The 17,644-nt window shown below is 52.8% G+C and overlaps 2 protein-coding genes and 1 pseudogene across 2 annotated transcripts in view; all 3 read right to left on the minus strand.

Annotated features, from left to right (window-relative positions):
- Positions 1–2,882: 2,882 nt before the first annotated feature.
- Positions 2,883–13,399, minus strand: ACE (angiotensin I converting enzyme). The gene is made up of 13 exons (XM_006912431.1): positions 13,241–13,399; positions 12,699–12,857; positions 12,359–12,446; positions 11,998–12,141; positions 11,692–11,883; positions 11,478–11,575; positions 11,227–11,399; positions 10,663–10,886; positions 10,394–10,538; positions 8,283–8,381; positions 7,677–7,799; positions 3,808–3,992; positions 2,883–3,292 (listed from the first exon to the last, which is right to left on the minus strand). Exons 1-13 carry the CDS (start codon positions 13,397–13,399, stop codon positions 2,883–2,885), a joined length of 2,199 nt encoding a protein of 732 aa, XP_006912493.1.
- Positions 13,400–14,658: 1,259 nt separating this feature from the next.
- On the minus strand, positions 14,659–14,777 carry LOC112480177 (annotated as a pseudogene).
- A 1,605-nt stretch (positions 14,778–16,382) lies between these two features.
- LOC102880255 (angiotensin-converting enzyme) overlaps positions 16,383–17,644 on the minus strand; it is a 13,564-nt gene continuing 12,302 nt past the window's right edge. Inside the window, exon 14 of the mRNA XM_025047196.1 lies at positions 16,383–17,603. Within this exon, the coding sequence (XP_024902964.1) occupies positions 17,374–17,603 (230 nt within the window). The 3' untranslated portion in view covers positions 16,383–17,373. The remainder of the gene's footprint in view (positions 17,604–17,644) is intronic.

The raw sequence follows: 17,644 nt of genomic DNA on the forward strand, positions 1-17,644 counted from the left end.
CGGTGTCTACTCCGCGCGGCCCTCCCCGGCCCCCCCCCGCCGGCCTTTCGCCGCGCCTCTTCCCTTCGGCGCCGGCCCGGGAGCTGTCCGCGCCGCGGTGCTGAAAGAAGCCGTGCGGCGGCAGAGGGGCGGGGTCCGCGGGGCGGGGGCAACTTCTCCCAGACTCGACGGGGCAGGGGCGGGGCCCTGACTCTTAGGGGGCGGAGCTAGGCGGGAGTTCGGAGCCCGGAATCGCACCCGGCTTCTCTGAGGATCTTGTGTTTTCTGCCCTTGTCCCAGTACATAGTGGACGTTTCCGGGCGGATCTCTCAGGCGGGGGAAGGGGCGGGCAGAACGGGTCGTTAGGACTCAGGTGGTCTTTTGCTGAACGTTTCTTTCCTAGTCTTACCGCTGGGCCTGACCCTTGCAATGGTACAGTTAGATCTGTTGCCTGCCCTTATGAAGTGCCCTCCAGCTGAACTCAAATGCCCATGCAGAGCTCCTAGTAGCAAGCCCATCTAGGACCTGGTCCTGGGAGAATGGGGTAGGAGTACACATGAAGGGTACAAGAAATATGCAATAAGTTGCTTTCTTCAGAGGCCTGAGAGCTCTTGGCATACAGACTCTGCTTGAGAGGAGACCAGATTTAAAATGAACTATTAGCAAGTGACACACCGATAAAAGTTTCTAAATACTGATTGAAAATACACTAGAAGAAGCAGATGGGGATTGGATGAGGTTTATTGAAAGAGGCTTCTTGGAAAAGAGGAAGAGAAAGAGACCACTGTTCACGGAGCATCTCGGTGGGCTTGGAGCTTTGCAGAAGGTCCAAAGACCAGTTTTGAGCCAGGTCTTGGAGGGCAAGCATTCAAATGGAACATGTACCTTAAGCAAAGGCCGATGGTACAGTCAGTGCAAAGGGGCTGAGCTGGGGGCTGGGAGCAGTGAGGTTGGAGAAAAGGGGGATTGATAAAGACCCTCAGATGCCATTTTGAACATCTAGATTTAATTGGATGTACAACTAAGTTCTTAAGTAGTTAGACATGAAGGAAATATTCCGGTGAAATAAACTTTACAGTGGTAGGTGGGGGAGGGAGAATGGACAAGGAGGCTCAGTGAGATTTTTGCTGGAGTCCAGGTGAGAGGCTTGGAGTCCTGGGCTGGCTGTGCCTTTGCCACTCAGAGCCACAATGCCAGATGGGGGCCTCTTTGGCCACTGTGGCTGGGGGATGGGAACGCTGCAAATGTGGCCTCCTTGTGGGGCAGAGTTGTCTTGGCTGCCCCTGTGGGGCGGGGCAGGCTGGCTGTGGAGGAAAGGTGGGGCTGTTCCTCATGGGCTCAGTCTGTGGGGTGCTGAGCTCTGAGGAGGGACTTGAGCAGTGGTAGACTCGTTCACTCACTTATTCACTCATTCAAACATTTTCCAGGTCCCCACTATATGCCATGGCCCATGCTGGCTACAGGTGTTACATGGGGGCACAGTCCTAGTAATGGAGACAAATAAGGACATTACAGCACAGCAATGTAGTGATAGAGACATCACATGAGGTTGCTGTGGAGTCTGCATGAAGTGTGTGGGCTCAGCCAAAACTCAAGACGACCTCGTGAAACCTGGGCAGAGGTAGAGTCCATGGAGATCTCAGCCTAGTCCCTGTCCCTGGAACCCCTGACTTCTGGGCTCAGATCCTTAATCTAGAGAGAGCTGGTCCCATCTTTTGTCCACCTCCCCACCAGCTCAACTGCAGCCCTGGTGCCTCCTCTCTGTAATTACTAGCTGTGATGCTACTCCCCAACCCCAAGGCTCCCCTAATCTCTGACAGGTACTGATTCTCAGCCTCCCCAGGAGCCCCTGGGGCCTCAGTTCAAATTCAATTTGTCCCCATGATGGGCAGACCCAGGCTGGAAAAAAAGAGCTAGAAGGAGCAAGAACAGAGGCCTTCTCTCTCTCTTCCCAGGCTTGTCATTAAAGTATCCTCAAATGTCCTCCAACAGCATTCTCTCCCTGTCTGCCCCTCCTCCATTAAGTGTAGAAAGGTGCCGTTTGCCCTGTGCTCAATCCCCAGGGCAACAGGCCAGGCAGCAGGTGTGTGTGTTGAACAAGGCCATCTCCAGAGCGAGTGGCTAGAGATGAGCTTTGTTTAAATATTCAAGAAGTCAATCATTAATCAAGCCTGGCTTGGTGCCCAGCTACCGACTGTTTCCATTTGGGTGGGCCTGGACTGGAGCAGAGAGGGCTGTAGGGAAGTTTGTGAGGCTACTTGCGTGTCAGGTGGCTGAAAAGTAGCTTTTGAGGGCTGGATTATGCAACTCGACATAGGGTAGACCAGAAGATCAGCAGAAGGATGTGTTGGCCAGTATACAGAGCACTATGCTCATATACTGGGCACCTATGATTTACATAGGAATGTCCAGTTCTACTTTATTACATTTTATAAGGGGACTGAAGCAGCATCCTCTTTCTAACTAAAGCGAACATTCCTTGGACACTGCAGTCTCAGTCTAGCCTGACAATTGGGCACCTGAAGAAAACAAGGCTGTGTGACGAACGAGTTCTGGGCATGAATTGAGGTGGAGGCTGTTTTGGAGGGATACAGCCACTGAGTCATTAAAACCATGGTTCCTGGGTCCCTAGGGGAAGGAGGTTGGCCTGGAAGCCATGGCATACAAAGAATATATGGAATCACACAGAATCATGCAGAATCAATCACCTGTGCATATGGCCTTGCATACATGAATTCACAAACACACAGTTACAACTTCCCACGTACCCAGATCGGCCACGGCTGCACTCAATTGCAGTTGGGTACTATGCATGCAAGCCGTCCCCTCCCCAGCCTCCCCCCAGCCCTCTCTGGCTTGGCCTTCCTCCTCCCGTCCCCAAGCCTCACCAGTTGCACTGGTGTCTAGTCCAAGCTCCACCATTCAGCGCTCATCCATGGAGGCTTCCCGTTGTGCTGTGTGAAAATCCGAATGGTCAGGATGATTGAGCACAGCATCAGGATGAGGCAGAGGCTCAGAAGAATCCACTGTCTTTTGGCAACCTTGCTGGGCTCCATGGCTATGCCCAGGAAGTAGGTGTTGGATGGTGTCTCAAGTAGTTTGGTTTTCTGTGAACCGGTGTCCTGTGTATTGGTGTCCTGTACATTGCTGTCCTGAGTCAGTGACCTTTTTTCCAGGGAGTACAGCCTGCAGGCCAGCAGGAGGGCCACCAGGAACAAGACAAAGCTCAAGGCCAGCAACACCCACTGTCCGAATTTGGCCTGCTGAGAGTCCAGCTGTAGACTCAGGAATTTTACCTCGTGTGTGTCTTTTTCTGTGGAAGACATGAGAGTCTCATAAAGCAGGCGGAACTGGGGAGGGGGCCCTGAGTTGCCCTGTGGTCATCAGAAAGGGTCCGACTTCCACTGGCCTTTACTCTCAGCCTCAGGCACCTACCTCCCATGCCACAGGTGAGAGCATTGTGCTGGAAGGAGGGCGAGAAAGAGAAGTAGAAGGAAGAGAAGGAGTACATACCCCATGGAGCCAATCAGGGGCTCCATGCAAGGGTTAAGAGGCAAGATGCCCACCCTGTGCTCATATGCCATCCTGGAAGTCTAGCTGGGCAGTGCACAGGAAAGCAATTGGGGCATGGGTTGGGGCATGGGCTGTGTTCTTGGCCGAGGCTGCATCAGGTGCAGACAGGGTCACGCAGCAGCCACGTTGTGCTTGTTCAAGCCAGGTGATAGATTGGCTAAGGGCTAAGGCTGAGTTGGGTTAGGGGCTGGCCTAGAAGGCTAGGGTAGGGCTTGGGACTGGACCAGAGTTGGGACCAGGGGCAGATTATCAAACCTTCAAAGGAACAGGAGAAGTCCGGCCAGCCCAGGATCTCCCCTTGACGCACGTTCTCGGTGACCAGCCAGTTTAGCAGAGGCTTGAAGTAGGTCATAAGGGCCTTTGTGGACATCTTGCTATTCCCAGTTATCCTCTGCAGGACCTCTGGCCAGGGTTTGCTGGAACCCAGCTTTAGGATATCCCTGAGACGGTGGGTACAACTGTAAGGCTGTGTAGGGTCATCAGCTGGTGCTGCTAGGACCCCCTCAGTATGCCCAACTTTGGCTCAGAGCTCAGCATAGTGTATAAAAATCAGAAGCTTTGAAATAAAACCAATCTGGGTTTGAATCCTGATCTGTCATTCAGTAGCTGTGGGACCCTGGACAAGTAACTTAACCTTTCTAAGCCTCAGTTGCCATATCCATAGGAGATTATAATAGTACCTGTCTCCTAGGGTTGATGTGATGATTGAATAAGCCACAACGCTGGGAGTGTAGTAGGCAGGCAATGAATGTTAGCTGTCCACTTGGGACAGAGGAATAAAAATTACTATTATTATCATTTTAAAAAATTATTATTGCTATTTTTATTACCACTACTGTGGTGATTATTATTCCCCTGGACCCCGATGGGCATGAAGTCTCGAGGCACTGTTTCCCACGATAGACTCAGTGTCAGTAGGGAGAGGCAGCTCTTCGGCCCCTTTTGGTCTCACGGGGAGTGTTTGAGAGGATTAGAGAGATAAAGAGCATGGGATGTGCTCTGCGTATGGCCGTAGTACTGTACAAATGTCAGATCTGCTCAGGACACGCCCAGCGCTTGATGGCAGGGCGTCAAGCCTCAGGCTTGGCCTGCATACTCATGGTGGGGGTACAGTGTGCTGAAGCCAGACCTCTAGGCTCTTCCAACTGAGGATTCCTATGGAGGCAGCAGGGGGCATATATTGAGCCTTCTCAACGTGTTTCCCAGTCTGAATAGGAGAGAGGTGAGGTTTAGAGGCTCAAAAATCAGAGAGTGGTGTCTATACTAACAGGACGCAGGTTCAAGATCCAACAGTGCTACTTATGGACTGTATAACCTCAGGCAATCAACCTAACCTCTCTTAGCTTCAGATTCCTCAACAATAAAATGGGCCCCATTAATACCTGCCTTTCACTGTGGTGAGGATTAAGTCACATAATGGTGGTGAAAGAGAACTTTGTAGCTTGCAAAGACACACCACTTAATAAACAACTAGGAAAGAATGAGGTAAGGAAACTAATGGTCAGTGAGTCCTCAGCAGAAGCCACTGGGATAGAAATATAGTTCAGATGCAAGAGAAATGGAAGAGAAAAGTCATCAAGATTAATAGAAAAAAAACAAAAACAAAAATCCACAACCAACTTTAGGTAAGAGGATTTTATCAGATGCTGGGTCCTGGGAAAAGGGAAGGACCTTGAGGGGGAAATGCTTTGACTATTGAGAATCTGCCTATTTAGAAAGAGTCTTTCACACAGGGTAGAACATAAGGTTAGACTTAAGCCCAGCGGTTTAAGTCAAGTTAGACTTGACCCACGTAGGCAGCATAAGAGACTTGCAAAGGTGGCATCTGGGAACTGCCTGAAGCTCTGAACTCCAAGGTGGCAGCAATGGGTCAAGCCCACCGTGGCTGGCTGTATGAGACAGAGGGACTTTGGGAACTAGGACCAAGTTCACTTTGACCCTCCCTTTACAACAGAACCAGCCAGGAGGCTGTTTCAGGGCAATTCCATTTAGAAAGATGAGTCAAAAGTAGCAAGATCAAATTTTCAGATATAGTAGGCAAAAGAGCAGCCAAGAATCTCGCCCAAATCCTTCTCCTGTGTAAGCACTCATTTCCCCCTCCCCTCCACAGCCCATATTTCACTCTGCTACCATCCCACCTCCCTAAAGCTCATGACATCCCCCTTTCTCAGAGACCTCTCTGCCCTCTGCAGAGGTGTTTGAAGTCCTCAACTTGGAACTCAGAGTCTTCCCTGAGCAGGGGTCTGGACAATGATGTATGAGGACTGGTGAGCAGTGACCAGCCACGTGTGGCAAGTCCTCTACATGCTTTGATGTCAAGTCAGAGTCTGGGAGCCTTGTATGCCCTGAGTGAAGTGGAGGAGGGAAGTGGCGAGAAAGACTGAGTCAAATGTCCCACCAATCAAGTGGGCTGAAGACTCAGAGTTAAAAGTGAGTGGATGTATAGAAAACAAATGTCTTATTTTTTGCACTCTTGTGTTTGGAGACAGAGATCCCTCCTTTGTACCCCAGCATGACCTTCTCACCCTCTTTGCATGTTCACCAAAGTCCTTTTCTACTGTACCAGCTCCCTTTTTGTATTGTGGTTATTGATTTATCCTGTGACCCATTGCCCCCTGCTGGATACAAGCAGGCTGGTCACCACGGGCACAAGTAAATGTTTGCTGAATGAATAAATGATGGGCAGTCAGGCATGAATTCAGAGAGCAGAGAGGCCCCTTATGTTCCATGCATTCAGAAAAGCTCTACCTAGGCAGTCAACTAGAATAAACCCCTGTAGTGTGAAAAGATGGAAAAACAAATAGCCTAGAGAGACAATAGGCTGGCAAGGTACAGCCTTCCCTGGGAGCAAAGCCAGGGGATCAGTCCTGTAGCTCCATCTGGCCTGGTGGTTACTGACAAACTGCATGGTGGGATCACAAATATGCTCATTACATTTGCAAAGGGTACTAAATGATGTGGATTTGTTAATCCTCTGAGAGACAGGAATAAAACTAAAGATGACCTTGACCAATTAGGGAAATGGACCTATTGAAATCAGTTGAAATTCAAAGACCATGTCAGTGTTGGAGCGTTGATCCTAGGACCAGTAGACCCACGTCTGACCTCAGAAGACCTGTATCTTTTGACTGAAAGCACCAGGGTGAAAGATACTGTGTTCCAGACTCAGTTTGGGGCTCGGTGCATGACTTTGCCCCTTGTCAGATGACTGACATGCAATCACATTACCTCTCATAGCTTCAGTATCTTCATTTGTGGAATATGGATAATATCTACTTTGCAAAGTTATAAGCTACTAACATGAAACCCTGTAAGAGCATTCATTAGCGAACCTAGAGTAGTAAATGCTTCCTACCATCAGGTCAGCTTACTGCTCCCCCTGCCCCTCTCCCTGTCAGGACCAAAAACCAACTCCACAGAGGCAGGAATTGGAAAAGAGAGGCAAGATGCCAAGTGCAAGAAAAAAGACTTGGGGGAGAGGGTCAAAGTGGACCACAGGCTGGCCAGAGCGTGCCGAGAGGTTGGCATGAAAGCAGTCTGGATCAGCCTGGGAACTGGATCGAAGCATCTCCAAGAACAGGTGGGAAAGGCAGAGTGCACCCAAAGGTGCATCAAATGCTGCCCAGAGGATAGGCAAGCACCTTGCAAGGAAAGACTAAGGGGATTCAGATGGAAGACTGCCTTCCCATCTGGGATAGTGTGATTTATTGGCATGTGCGAGTGAGTGAGTGCGTGTGTGCGTGTGTGTGTGTGTGTGTGTGTGTGTGTGTTTGTGTGTGTGTGGGCATGTGAGTGAGTGGTGAGAGTGTGTGTGTATATGTGTGAGTGTGCGTTTGTGTGAGAGTGTGTGTGAATGAGTGAAAGTATTGTGCTCATGCATATATGTATGTGTTAGCAGGAGGGGCTAAACAGTCTCTCTGATGGGAGTTGGGGCTACACGAGAGGAAATGGAAATGGGCTTTGATGACTGCAGGAGAGACTGCAGTCCTACATGAGGAAGAATTTCTGTTACAGTACAAGCTCCGCTCAGGGGGCCTAGGGTAGCCGTGAGGAGGGGCCTGGGGCAGGCTGCCAACAGGGGAGGGAGGAGGAACTGAGAGCAAATGAGGGAGGAGGGCACTCACTCCAAGAGCTTCCCAGCCAGCTTGGAGTTGTAGATGTCACACCGGTGCAGTGGACCCGTGTGGCCTGAGGCCTTGCACAGAGCTTCGTGGAACTGGAACTGGATCACCAGGCTGAGGAAGTACCTGGGTAAAGGAATGTAAGGGCAGACTGGGAAGTGGGTGTCAGGGGTGGGCAGCCCAGAGCCACGTGGAGCCAGTCAGCTCTGACATGCAGTGGCCAGGAGGGTCCAGTCAACAGGCACAGCCAAGGCTGAGGTTTCTTCGGCCAGACCCATCCTCGGGCTGGCCCTAGGATACTGCAAGGCCTCTCCCCTTCAGCCCTGGAAACAACCTTTGCCTCCCTAATTCCCACCCTCCTCTGGGGGACAGCAGAGATGGGTTAGAATAATCCCATCAGCTCTGCCCTTCACACAGGATTTGATGTCAAAGCCCAGAGGATTCCAAGGCATGGCTCTCTGAGGGCCGTGCGACCTGGTAGTAAGAGGCGGGTGGGGACGCAGGGAGACATCTGGATATAGGGCCTTCCTGGAAGTCCCCAGCCTGGTGCCCATGTCCCCAACCCCCGACTCCCCAAGCTGGTCCTGCTGGCAGGGCCCAGACCTTTACCGTATGTAGGGCACGCTGGCAGAGATGTGGAATTTGGCACCTGGATCAAAGTCATCCTCTGTCCGAGGAACAGGGGGGCACAGGCCCTGGTACTTCAACCTGGCAGGGAAAACGGGATTCGATGGTGCCACCCTTTAGAGTTCTCAGAGCCTTTTTATTTTGAAGCCCTTGCACGGCTATCAAAACAGGACCTGGTGTGCAGAGGACACTTAATGCATTTTTACTGATTAAATAAATGAGTTGAAAACATATGGGGCTGGGAGTCATAACATAGTAACAGTGGTTAACACTCACTGAGCACTTTCTCTGTGCTAGGAACACTCAACACTGTCCTGGTTCTGGGAACGCAGGAGGGAACGAGCTAGGCAAGGTCCCTACTTGCATCCTAATGACAGGGGCCGGTTTAGACCAATTGACAAGGTCATTTTATCTAGAAACAAGTACCAAGAAGAAGACAGAGTAACATCCCTGTGAGGTAACCCTGCCGTTATTCCCATTCTACAAACGAGGAAACCAAGGTTTAGAGATCAGGAAACTGGCTGCAGGACACAGAACTAGTCGTTGGCAGATCCCAATAACATTCGGGTTCGTATAGTTTTACCCCTGAACTGTGTGACTGTGGGAAAGTCACGAATTGCCACTGAGCCCTGTTGTAAAATGGGGGTCTGTAAAATGTGCATAAAATGACCCATCTTTAGGATGAAACAGTCTTTGAAAAGGCTCGTTGTCTTACTGTTAGCTCACTAGAACCTCTGAATCATCCTCTGGGGCTGACGGAGTCGGGAGGCTCCTCTCCCAGTTGGCAGGGCCTTGTTCAGGGCCCAGAGAGCCACCACCCCTCTCCCTCAGCCCCTGGTCTCCATCAGGTGGTGTTGGGTGTGGTCCACAGGAGGAAAAGGGTCCCTGCAGGCACCTCGGATGGCTGGTAGGAGGTGCCCTTGTAGGGGCACAAGGCCAAGACTCTGCCAATCCTATTGGTGAGACCTGGTCCTGAATCTGGGGTGGGGTTAGGAGGGTGAAAAGACAAAGGAAGGAGTGCCCAGCTCTGTCACCCCTGGGCTGCTGTGCAACTGTGGGCTGGGCACATATTCTATGAATGACTGTGGGTTGTTATAAAGGTTCAAATAAACTTAAGGGCTTGTGCAGACCCTTCATGGTTGCTCCAAAAGACACCGTGGTTGGCAGATTTGAACTAGTCAGTTTGAGGCCGGACAGAGAGAGAGGCGCTCTGGCCACCAGCATTCATTATACAATCAAGTGGCCAAGGGTCAGTGATGGGGGGCCATGCCAGTGCTCCTCACTCGAGAGTGACACTGCCTGACCACTGGTGGCCCCTTCGGCAGCCAGTTCCGACCTCAGACATGCTAGGGATGCTAAGTCAGAGACAGGTGTGCGTGCGTGTTGGGGCAGTGGAAAAGAGCACAGTGAGCTTGCCTCTCTCTTTTGGGGACTCTTTCCACAGGAGGGAAAGCGTTCAGGTCCTCTCTGCTGGCCCCAGTGGTGGGAACAGAGAGGGAGGAGAAGAGCAGGAGGGCCTGCCTGGTGGGCAGTGTTCTGTTCTTGGAGGAGCCCGGGTGCAACCATTATGTGAGCGTCCCAGCCCCTCAGGGAGCAGCTGGGGCCACCACTGGGATCCCTAGAAAGGTTAAGAGGCCTGCTCAGTGCTGGTGCCAGATTCAACGGGAGGCCTCATGACCACCCATGCTGGCACCTATCCACTTCAGCAGGGATGCTTTTGTCTGGTGACTGCAAACAGCCAACACTATCCCAGGAGGCCCTCAACTCACCAGCATTGCTTGCCCAGGTCTGTCCTCAGAGGAGACTTGGCTGCCCCCTTGAGGCTGACCCGAAAGCCCTGCCCACACCAGGGGTGTAAGGGGGCAGAAAGCACAGGGCAGCAGTCTTCCTCACCTGAGGTTCCACCACTCCAGGTTGTAAGAGCTCTTCTGGATGGTGCCATCAACTTCCCCAGAGGCCCTCAAGTCACCAGCATTGCTTGCCCAGGTCTGTCCTCAGAGGAGACTTGGCTGCCCCCTTGAGGCTGACCCGAAAGCCCTGCCCACACCAGGGGTGTAAGGGGGCAGAAAGCACAGGGCAGCAGTCTTCCTCACCTGAGGTTCCACCACTCCAGGTTGTAAGAGCTCTTCTGGATGGTGCCATCAAAGACTTTCCAGCGAAATAGGTCCATCAGGTAGGAGAAGGGAATGAAGGCGATCTTGTCCAGGGCAATGCCCATCAGGAAATTGACCTCCTCCTCTGGGGAGGGCAGGACAGTCAGGAGGTGGCTCCTGGCTCTCCCTCCCTTCGGCTTTGCCTAGAGAGCCCTAGCGGCCGCCCCAGGCTTCGGCTGTCCTTCTGTGGTCCTCGCAGGCCCTATCACCTGAGTCCTGGTGCTGATGGCTGAGCAGGCCTCTGTTGAGCAGGTGCTTGTGGGAGGAGGCCGAGAGGGTGACCACCGACCCCACAGCCTCTTCAAAGGCTGGGTTGGCGCCTGCGCGGAAGATCACTGGGAGGTTCTTATACTGCATGAAGTACTGGATGTGGCCCATCTGGTGGAAGACGGATAGCAGGTCTTCTATGGTCACCTCAGTGCACTTCTTTATCCTAGGGTTAAATGACAGAGGTCAAGGAGCATGGGGATGTGCTGGGAGAAGGAGAGATTTCTCCATTCAGACTCTTAAGGGGTTGGGTGGTTGGGCCAGAGACCAGCAAGGCCTCAGTTGCTGTATTTTCTGCCTCCAGGCACCATATCCAACCAGCGGCCACGACTTTTTGTTCTCACACTCACCTCACCCATGTTGCTGGCTCACATGCTCCCTCTCTGCCCCAGCTCCACTCTTTCTCCCACTTCCTAAGACAGGCAGGGCAGATAGGTGGGGAGTGGAAGGGGCAGAGGAAGAGCGAGAGAGGGCCAGGAGGGTGGTGCTGGCCGCTGGGTGAGCACCTGAAGTCCTTGCCGTTGAAGAAGTCCCAGGCAGAAGTATGGCACTCCACCGCCCGCCCGTCGGTCGGCCTTTCTATCATCGACTTTTCCCAGAACTCGGGAGGGGTGGAAAGCAGCCCCAGGGAGGTGATGAATTTTTCAGCCTCTTGGAACATTTTCTCAGGTTTCCAGTGCTGTGGGGAAGAGCAGGTGCGTGGGGCCCTGCCTAGGGGTGTGGAGCAGGCAGGGGCAGTCAGAGGCCAAGCGCTTACCTGGATTCGCATGATCTTTGTGATGTCCTCAGGGGGCTTATCCGGGAAGGGCAGGACCAGGTCCAAGATTTTGACCCAAGACTGAGCCCACATGTTCCCTGGAAGGGGAGTGGAGGGGCTCAGAGGAAGCAGGAGACAACTCTCCGCCCTTACTGAGTGCCTGCTTGGAGGCCTCCTCTGCCAGCCCCACCTCCACTGCCAGCGGGGGCTTTACCCAGGAGGTGGGCAGGGATGGGCCCCTTCAAGTTAATGACTCCGGGCCCGTAGTGGCGGTGCAGGGCCCGGCGCACGTAGGCGTGCAGGTTCAGGTAGAGTGGCTGCAGCTCCTGGTAAAGCTGTTCCAGGTCTTGTTCCAGTGTGTTGGATTCATAGCGGGATCGCCACAGGGCTCCCATGTCTTTGTAACCTAGGATGGCAGGGGTTGGGGGCCAGGCTCAGAGGTGCTCACGCTGAGACCCATGCGTGTGCTATTTGCTCAGGTGGGGCTGGCCAGGGCGGTGAGGGGCGGGTGCGGTCTTACCATTGAGCATTGCAGCCTTGTTGCTGAGGTGCACGTAGTACTCAAAGGCGACACGGAGCTGACGCCCCGCAGCATCCCTCCAGCCCTGCCAGGCCCACAGCAGCTCCTTATAGTCCCGGGAGGTGGCCATGACTTCTTCGAGGTCTATGTCCGGAAAAGGAGCCAAGGTGGGACCCTTATTCCCTCCTGCCTTCTGTCCTCATCCACCCTAGACAGCTCCCAACCCCCAAACAAGGAAACACAGTTGGGGCAGGGAGGAGGATGGGAGTTGGCGGGGCGGGGCGGGGGCTCTTCGAGGGGGCTGGTACAGTTGAGTAGGGCGGCGCTGTGGGGGGTGTATGAGCAGGGCTTGGGCACTCACCGGGCTCCAGGGGCATGCAGGGCCCCTCATTCAGGCACACCTGGGCCGTGCTGTACGTTGTCTCCATGTAGGCCAGAATCTTGTTGTACTGGGGGGGCAGGTGTCACCCAGAGCAGGCCCGTGCTGTGGGCCCACCCCCAGTGCTAGCCCCACCAGCTGGGAGAGGGCCTGGCTGAGGCATCTTCCCACCAGCCTCCCCTCCCCTCCCTCCCCAAAGGAAGCTCTGGCCTTGCCCACCAACCTCCCTCCTGCCCCACACACTCCAGCTCCCGCCCTGCAGGCCCACCCACCCCTGGGGCGGTGAGCATGCTCCTGGAGACCTGGGGGCTCCGTCCATCACCTCCCGGAGCTCGTCCTTGGGCAGGGCCGCTTTGTCTATGTTCTGCAGCTTACTCAGCATACGCTTAATAGTCGGGTCCTGGAAACTGGCGTTCTTAAACAGGCGGGCCCGGGTGCCAAAGTACAGCATGTGCCGAGACTTCTCTGTGTCCTTGTACAGCTGGAAAGAGGGTCACCATATTTGTTGTGGGAAGTTGGGGGAGGGAGTGAGGGTCCCACATTGAACTCCAGGGCCGCAGACCCCCAGCTTCCTCCTGATCCCTACTTTAAGGGATCAGAATCATTGAAAGTTTGCTAACAGGGAGAAAGGAGGGAGCCCGGGTCCCTAAAGGCAAGTAGGTGATATTTACAAGGGGAAAGCATCAAGAGATTCTTGCCCAGAGAACCTTTAGTGCCACCAGGAGGCACGGAGCTTGTAGCTTGTTTTAACACGTACTTTTGGGCTTCCCTCTTTCCTCTAGCTCTGGATAGGGGGTGCAGTGGATTCCACAGCCCCCTGCTCTTCTCAGGGGAAAAGGGGTTAGAGCGAAAGTGGTACCACACCATTTCTTTCCGATTTTTCTTGGTAATGTTGGTGACATAGTTCCAGGTGGCCTCCGTGAACCGGTTCCACACGATCTGGGCCGTATGCTCATAAAACTGCAGTAACTCCTTTGCCACAGTCTCATGGTAGAGCTCGCCTGCCAGGAAGGAGATGGGCATCGTGCTGTCCTGGTAGTGGCCTGCCCCTGCCTGGTCCCCTTGTTACATCCCATGCTGCTTTGGGTCCCGGCCTCACCTGAGCTCTGATAACCCTCGGTCCTGAGCCATGGCAAGAGCTGCCCATAACAGAAGAGTACAAGTAGGGAAGGTCCAGGGCAAGTCCATCTTGTGCCCATGACCAAGAGAACAGCAGAGCTGGGGGAGGCTATAAGCCAATCGCGATCCGGCTCCATATTATGACATCAGGGGCTAAAGGGTCAGCCATGGAATGTCAGAACTGGAAAGCCCCCACCCACCTTCTGGTTTAACTGTCCTCATTTCACAGATGAGGAGACTGAGGTCCAGCATGGCGAAGCCATGTGACCTGGTTCAGACAGCTAGTTAGTGACAGAGCCAAGAGGAGAACCGGGGCTCTTGACTTTTAGGCTAGAGCTGTTCCACTCTGCTTGTTCACTTCTCCCTGGCTTTGGAGCCATCCTTGGACCTTGACTAGGAATTGATGAGACCCCTCCCTTCACAGGCTGAAATCCCCTCTGAGCAGGTGGATGGGGGTGATGGATGGATGGATGGATGGATAGGATGGAAGTGACATCTCTGAGTCTCTGGACTCCGGAATCATAGTTGTCTCCATGTTCTTCTGATTTGACCGCCTATGTTCGCATATTTGGCTCTTTTCTCTCTGTGGGATGTGCGATCATCTCCAGGGCTGTGCAAGACCCTTCCTCTCTTTCCATCCCCAGGGATTACGAGTTTGCAGTCAGTGGGAAGAACAAAAGAGAGACAGAGGTCTGTGAGGGGTGTAGGGAGGGAGGTGTGGCTGGCACCGTCCATTCATGGTGCACGTCCATGATACCTGAGCCTGGTGCGAGCATCGACTGTCAGGATTCCAGCTCTCTGCCAGCCTTTGGTGACTCCCTGGTAGCCTGACACATATAGTCTGGGGAGACCAGCCCCATCCATCTCACTTGGGGATTCCTTTCTTAGACTCACTTTCCTCCACAGCCCCACTTCCTCCGCCCTGTGTTTCCTTCACTCACACTGTTCAGCCCAGTGCATCCACATCCTCATACCCCTTCACACAAGCTGGTATCATTACCGGAGAAACTGACCAAACCATCCTTCAAATATGATGTTATACTCAAAAGTTTTTCTTTTATTATTATTTTTTAATTTTTTTTAGGCAAGGCAACCCTTGGTTGACCTCGCAGATTGCAAGGACCTTGTCAGTTTACAATCCCTTATTTTTTAATTTTTTTTTACGCCTATAACACCTGGTCTTCCTAGGTGGTCTCCCATCCAAGTACTAACCAGGCCCAACCCTGCTTAGCTTCCGAGATCAGACAGGATTGGGCTTGTTCAGGGTGGCATGGCCGTAGACTATAATCAAAATTTATTTAAAACACAAGGAAAAAATCAATGACACTTCTGGTTAACTGGCAGACTGAGCTCTTAGGGAAGTCTCTCCTCCTGCTTCAAGCATACAGACATGTTTGATCAAACAGTATTTTTTGTCTGCTAACTAAAGTCACCGTGTGAGACATTACAACCCAGAACTTACCTTATAAAAGGAAGTTTATGCCTTTTGACCAACTTCACCCATTTCATCCACCCTCTCTCCTTCCACTTCTGGTAACTACCAATTTGTTCTCTATAAGTTCATTTTTATTTTCTTGTTTGTATTTTGTTTTTAGATTTCACATATAAGTGAAATCATACAGCATTTGTCTTTTTCTGACTTATTTCACTTAGCACAATGCCCTCGAGGTCCCTTTATGTTATTGCAAATGGCAAGATTTCCTTTTTTAGGGCTGAATAGTATTTCGTGTTCCATTCATCCACCGAAGTGGGGTTTGGGAGGTGCTGGAGAGATCAGAGAAACTGTCCAGTAACCATAACTACCTTTGGCTCCTGTAGGTAAGAGTGAGCTGGTCACCCAGGAGTAGGTGCCCGGCAGGCACAGCACGGGGAAGGGGCTCAGGCTTCAGGCCACCAGTAGAAGGTGCTGGAACAGCCTCTATTCCTGATGTCACCACCTCTTTCTTCCTTTGCCACCTTCCAGGTAAACAGGGCTACATCCTCCCTCACCCAAAGAGGCAGAAATAGGAGTCTAAACAATTTTAATATTTCAAAAGGCCTAGTAGATAAGGCTGATTGGGCTGACCACAATGTGTTTCTTTGCCCTCATTCTGCAGCTCAGACCTGTGGGCATTGAAAGCTGGTTCCTTCACATTGCTCACGAGCTCTCACTGGCAGCATGAGCCTCTGCAGTTCATAGAGATAGGAAAGAGGGTGATGTGAAGATGACCTTTGTCTGGCAGACAAAGAGCTTTCAAAACATCAGGGTGGGGAAGAGGGTAATTAATGGAGTCTATTGTGGGAGAGGCTTGGAACTATTTAGAGGATTTGTTTATAAATTCCATTGTCCTAAGTAACTGTAAACTTCCATACTCTTGCGTATCCCAAATACCTCAACTCCACATCCTGCCTCGTGGAACAGGCCTGTACAACCAAATCTATGTGCAACAAACACACACACAGACACAGACACAAACACAGATAAACGTGGCAGCTGGAGGTGGAGGGAAAAAAGTAAATTAAAGGAGATTGGGGGACAGATATTAGGGGTTGGGCCTCAACAAAGCTGGAAAGAGGCTTGAGGCCGAGGGTCCTGACAGAGGGGGCCAGGCTGGCAGTGGAAGCCTCTGGCCCCAGAAAACTGACCAACTTCCATTTGGCCAGGTTCTAGGTTTGACATTTAAATATCTGAAAAATACATCTAGCCATGTTCCCTGGAAAAAGGATACACAACACAACTGTAGGTACAGTGTGATCCCGTTTAAAATAAAACGTGCTGAGAAAAAAGGGCGGGAAAGATAGACACCAACATGTCAACAGTGCTTATCTCGTGATATTGATATAAAGGGCTTTTATTTTATTATTCTCTGTATTTTACAAATTTTCTATGATAAACATGTCGATAAAAGTTATAAAAATGTCCCTCAAAATGATACTCCCTCAAACCCATATTGGCCTTCTGAGAGGAGGCTCAGGGTGAGGGCATGCACTGGGGGACAGGCAGGGGTAGCCTCCGGCAGCTGTTCCTACATGGGCGCCAGCTACTACCATGCTCCAGCGTTTAGGGCCCCTCTCCAGCTACGGAGAAGGGACCTGGACCTGGTCCCCAAGGGCAACACTCAAGTGGATCTGTCCACTTACACAAGTGGACATAAAGCTGATGTAGGCAGGAGGTTGAGGGGACCGTGGGGCCAGTTCTGTACCTTCAATGAGTCAGGCACAGGCAAGGCACTCTCCCCCAGGGGAGCATTCCATCTGGGAGCCCCAGCTATTTATGGAAACAGCTGGGGTAGGACTCCTGAAGCACATGGGAATGTGAGGCCAGAAACTCAGGATGTCTGCTTCCCAGAATCCTCCTGGGTTGGTGCCTGGGCTGGGCAGGGACTGACTGCCAAGACAGGACACTGGCCGATTGCCTGGCTGGAGGGAAGACAGGCGTGGGCGCTGCTGGGTGGTGCCAGGGCCAGAGCGCGGGGTCATTTTCCCAGGCTCTTCTTGGAGGAGTCTGAAGACGCCCATTGAAGGGACCTGCTTGGCTGCCAGGAAGCAGGAGAGCATCCCCGACCTTGTCCCTGGCTTCCCGGTGAGGGACACAGACTCAGATGGGAGGGCAGGACCTTTAATTGTATTCACAGAGAGGCTGGGGTGGGGGGGTTCCTTGTTAGGTGGCCTGGTGCCTGGAGACTGGGGAACAGGGGTCACCGCGGTTCGGGATCTGGAGGACGGATTCGTAGCACAGGACTGGAGGCGAAGTGGAGAGGAGGCGCAGGGCGGGAGGAGGAGGAGGGCGGGCTGGGGTGAGCTGTGAGAGGAGTGTTGGGTCCTCAGCCCACCGCGTGTCCCCATCCGGGTCTCTCGGTGGTGGATGCTTCCCGGCTGGCCCACATGGCCTGGTCATCTCAGGAGTGTCTCAGTTCCACCTCAGAGCCGAATTGGGGCCCGCGGTGGGGCCGGCGGAGGTTGTGGTGGCGGATGCTGAAGAGCCGCTGGGTGAGGCCCAAGGTGGCCACCAGCAGGGCGACGCCCAGGAAGAGCAGCACCCACTGGCCCACCCGGGCCTGCTGCTCCTCCAGGTTCAGACCCAGGAAGTTGACGCGGCCGTGGCCCGGGAAGGGGCTCTCCGAGCGAGCTGGGCAGGGGAAGCAAGGAGAGCAGGGCGGTGGGCGGGGC

Source organism: Pteropus alecto, unplaced genomic scaffold (assembly GCF_000325575.1).
Source record: "Pteropus alecto unplaced genomic scaffold, ASM32557v1 scaffold134, whole genome shotgun sequence".
Taxonomy (NCBI): Eukaryota; Metazoa; Chordata; class Mammalia; order Chiroptera; family Pteropodidae; genus Pteropus; species Pteropus alecto.

Excerpts from the sequence above, each read along its gene's own strand:
- ACE (XM_006912431.1), bottom strand. The coding sequence starts at position 13,399 with ATGCCCATCTCCTTCCTGGCAGGCGAGCTCTACCATGAGACTGTGGCA. Across the intron at positions 11,884-11,997 it reads CAAGGCTGCAATGCTCAATG|GTTACAAAGACATGGGAGCC; the intron begins GTAAGACCGCAC and ends CTGCCATCCTAG. Across the intron at positions 3,293-3,807 it reads CTTCTCCTGTTCCTTTGAAG|AAAAAGACACACACGAGGTA; the intron begins GTTTGATAATCT and ends TGTCTTCCACAG.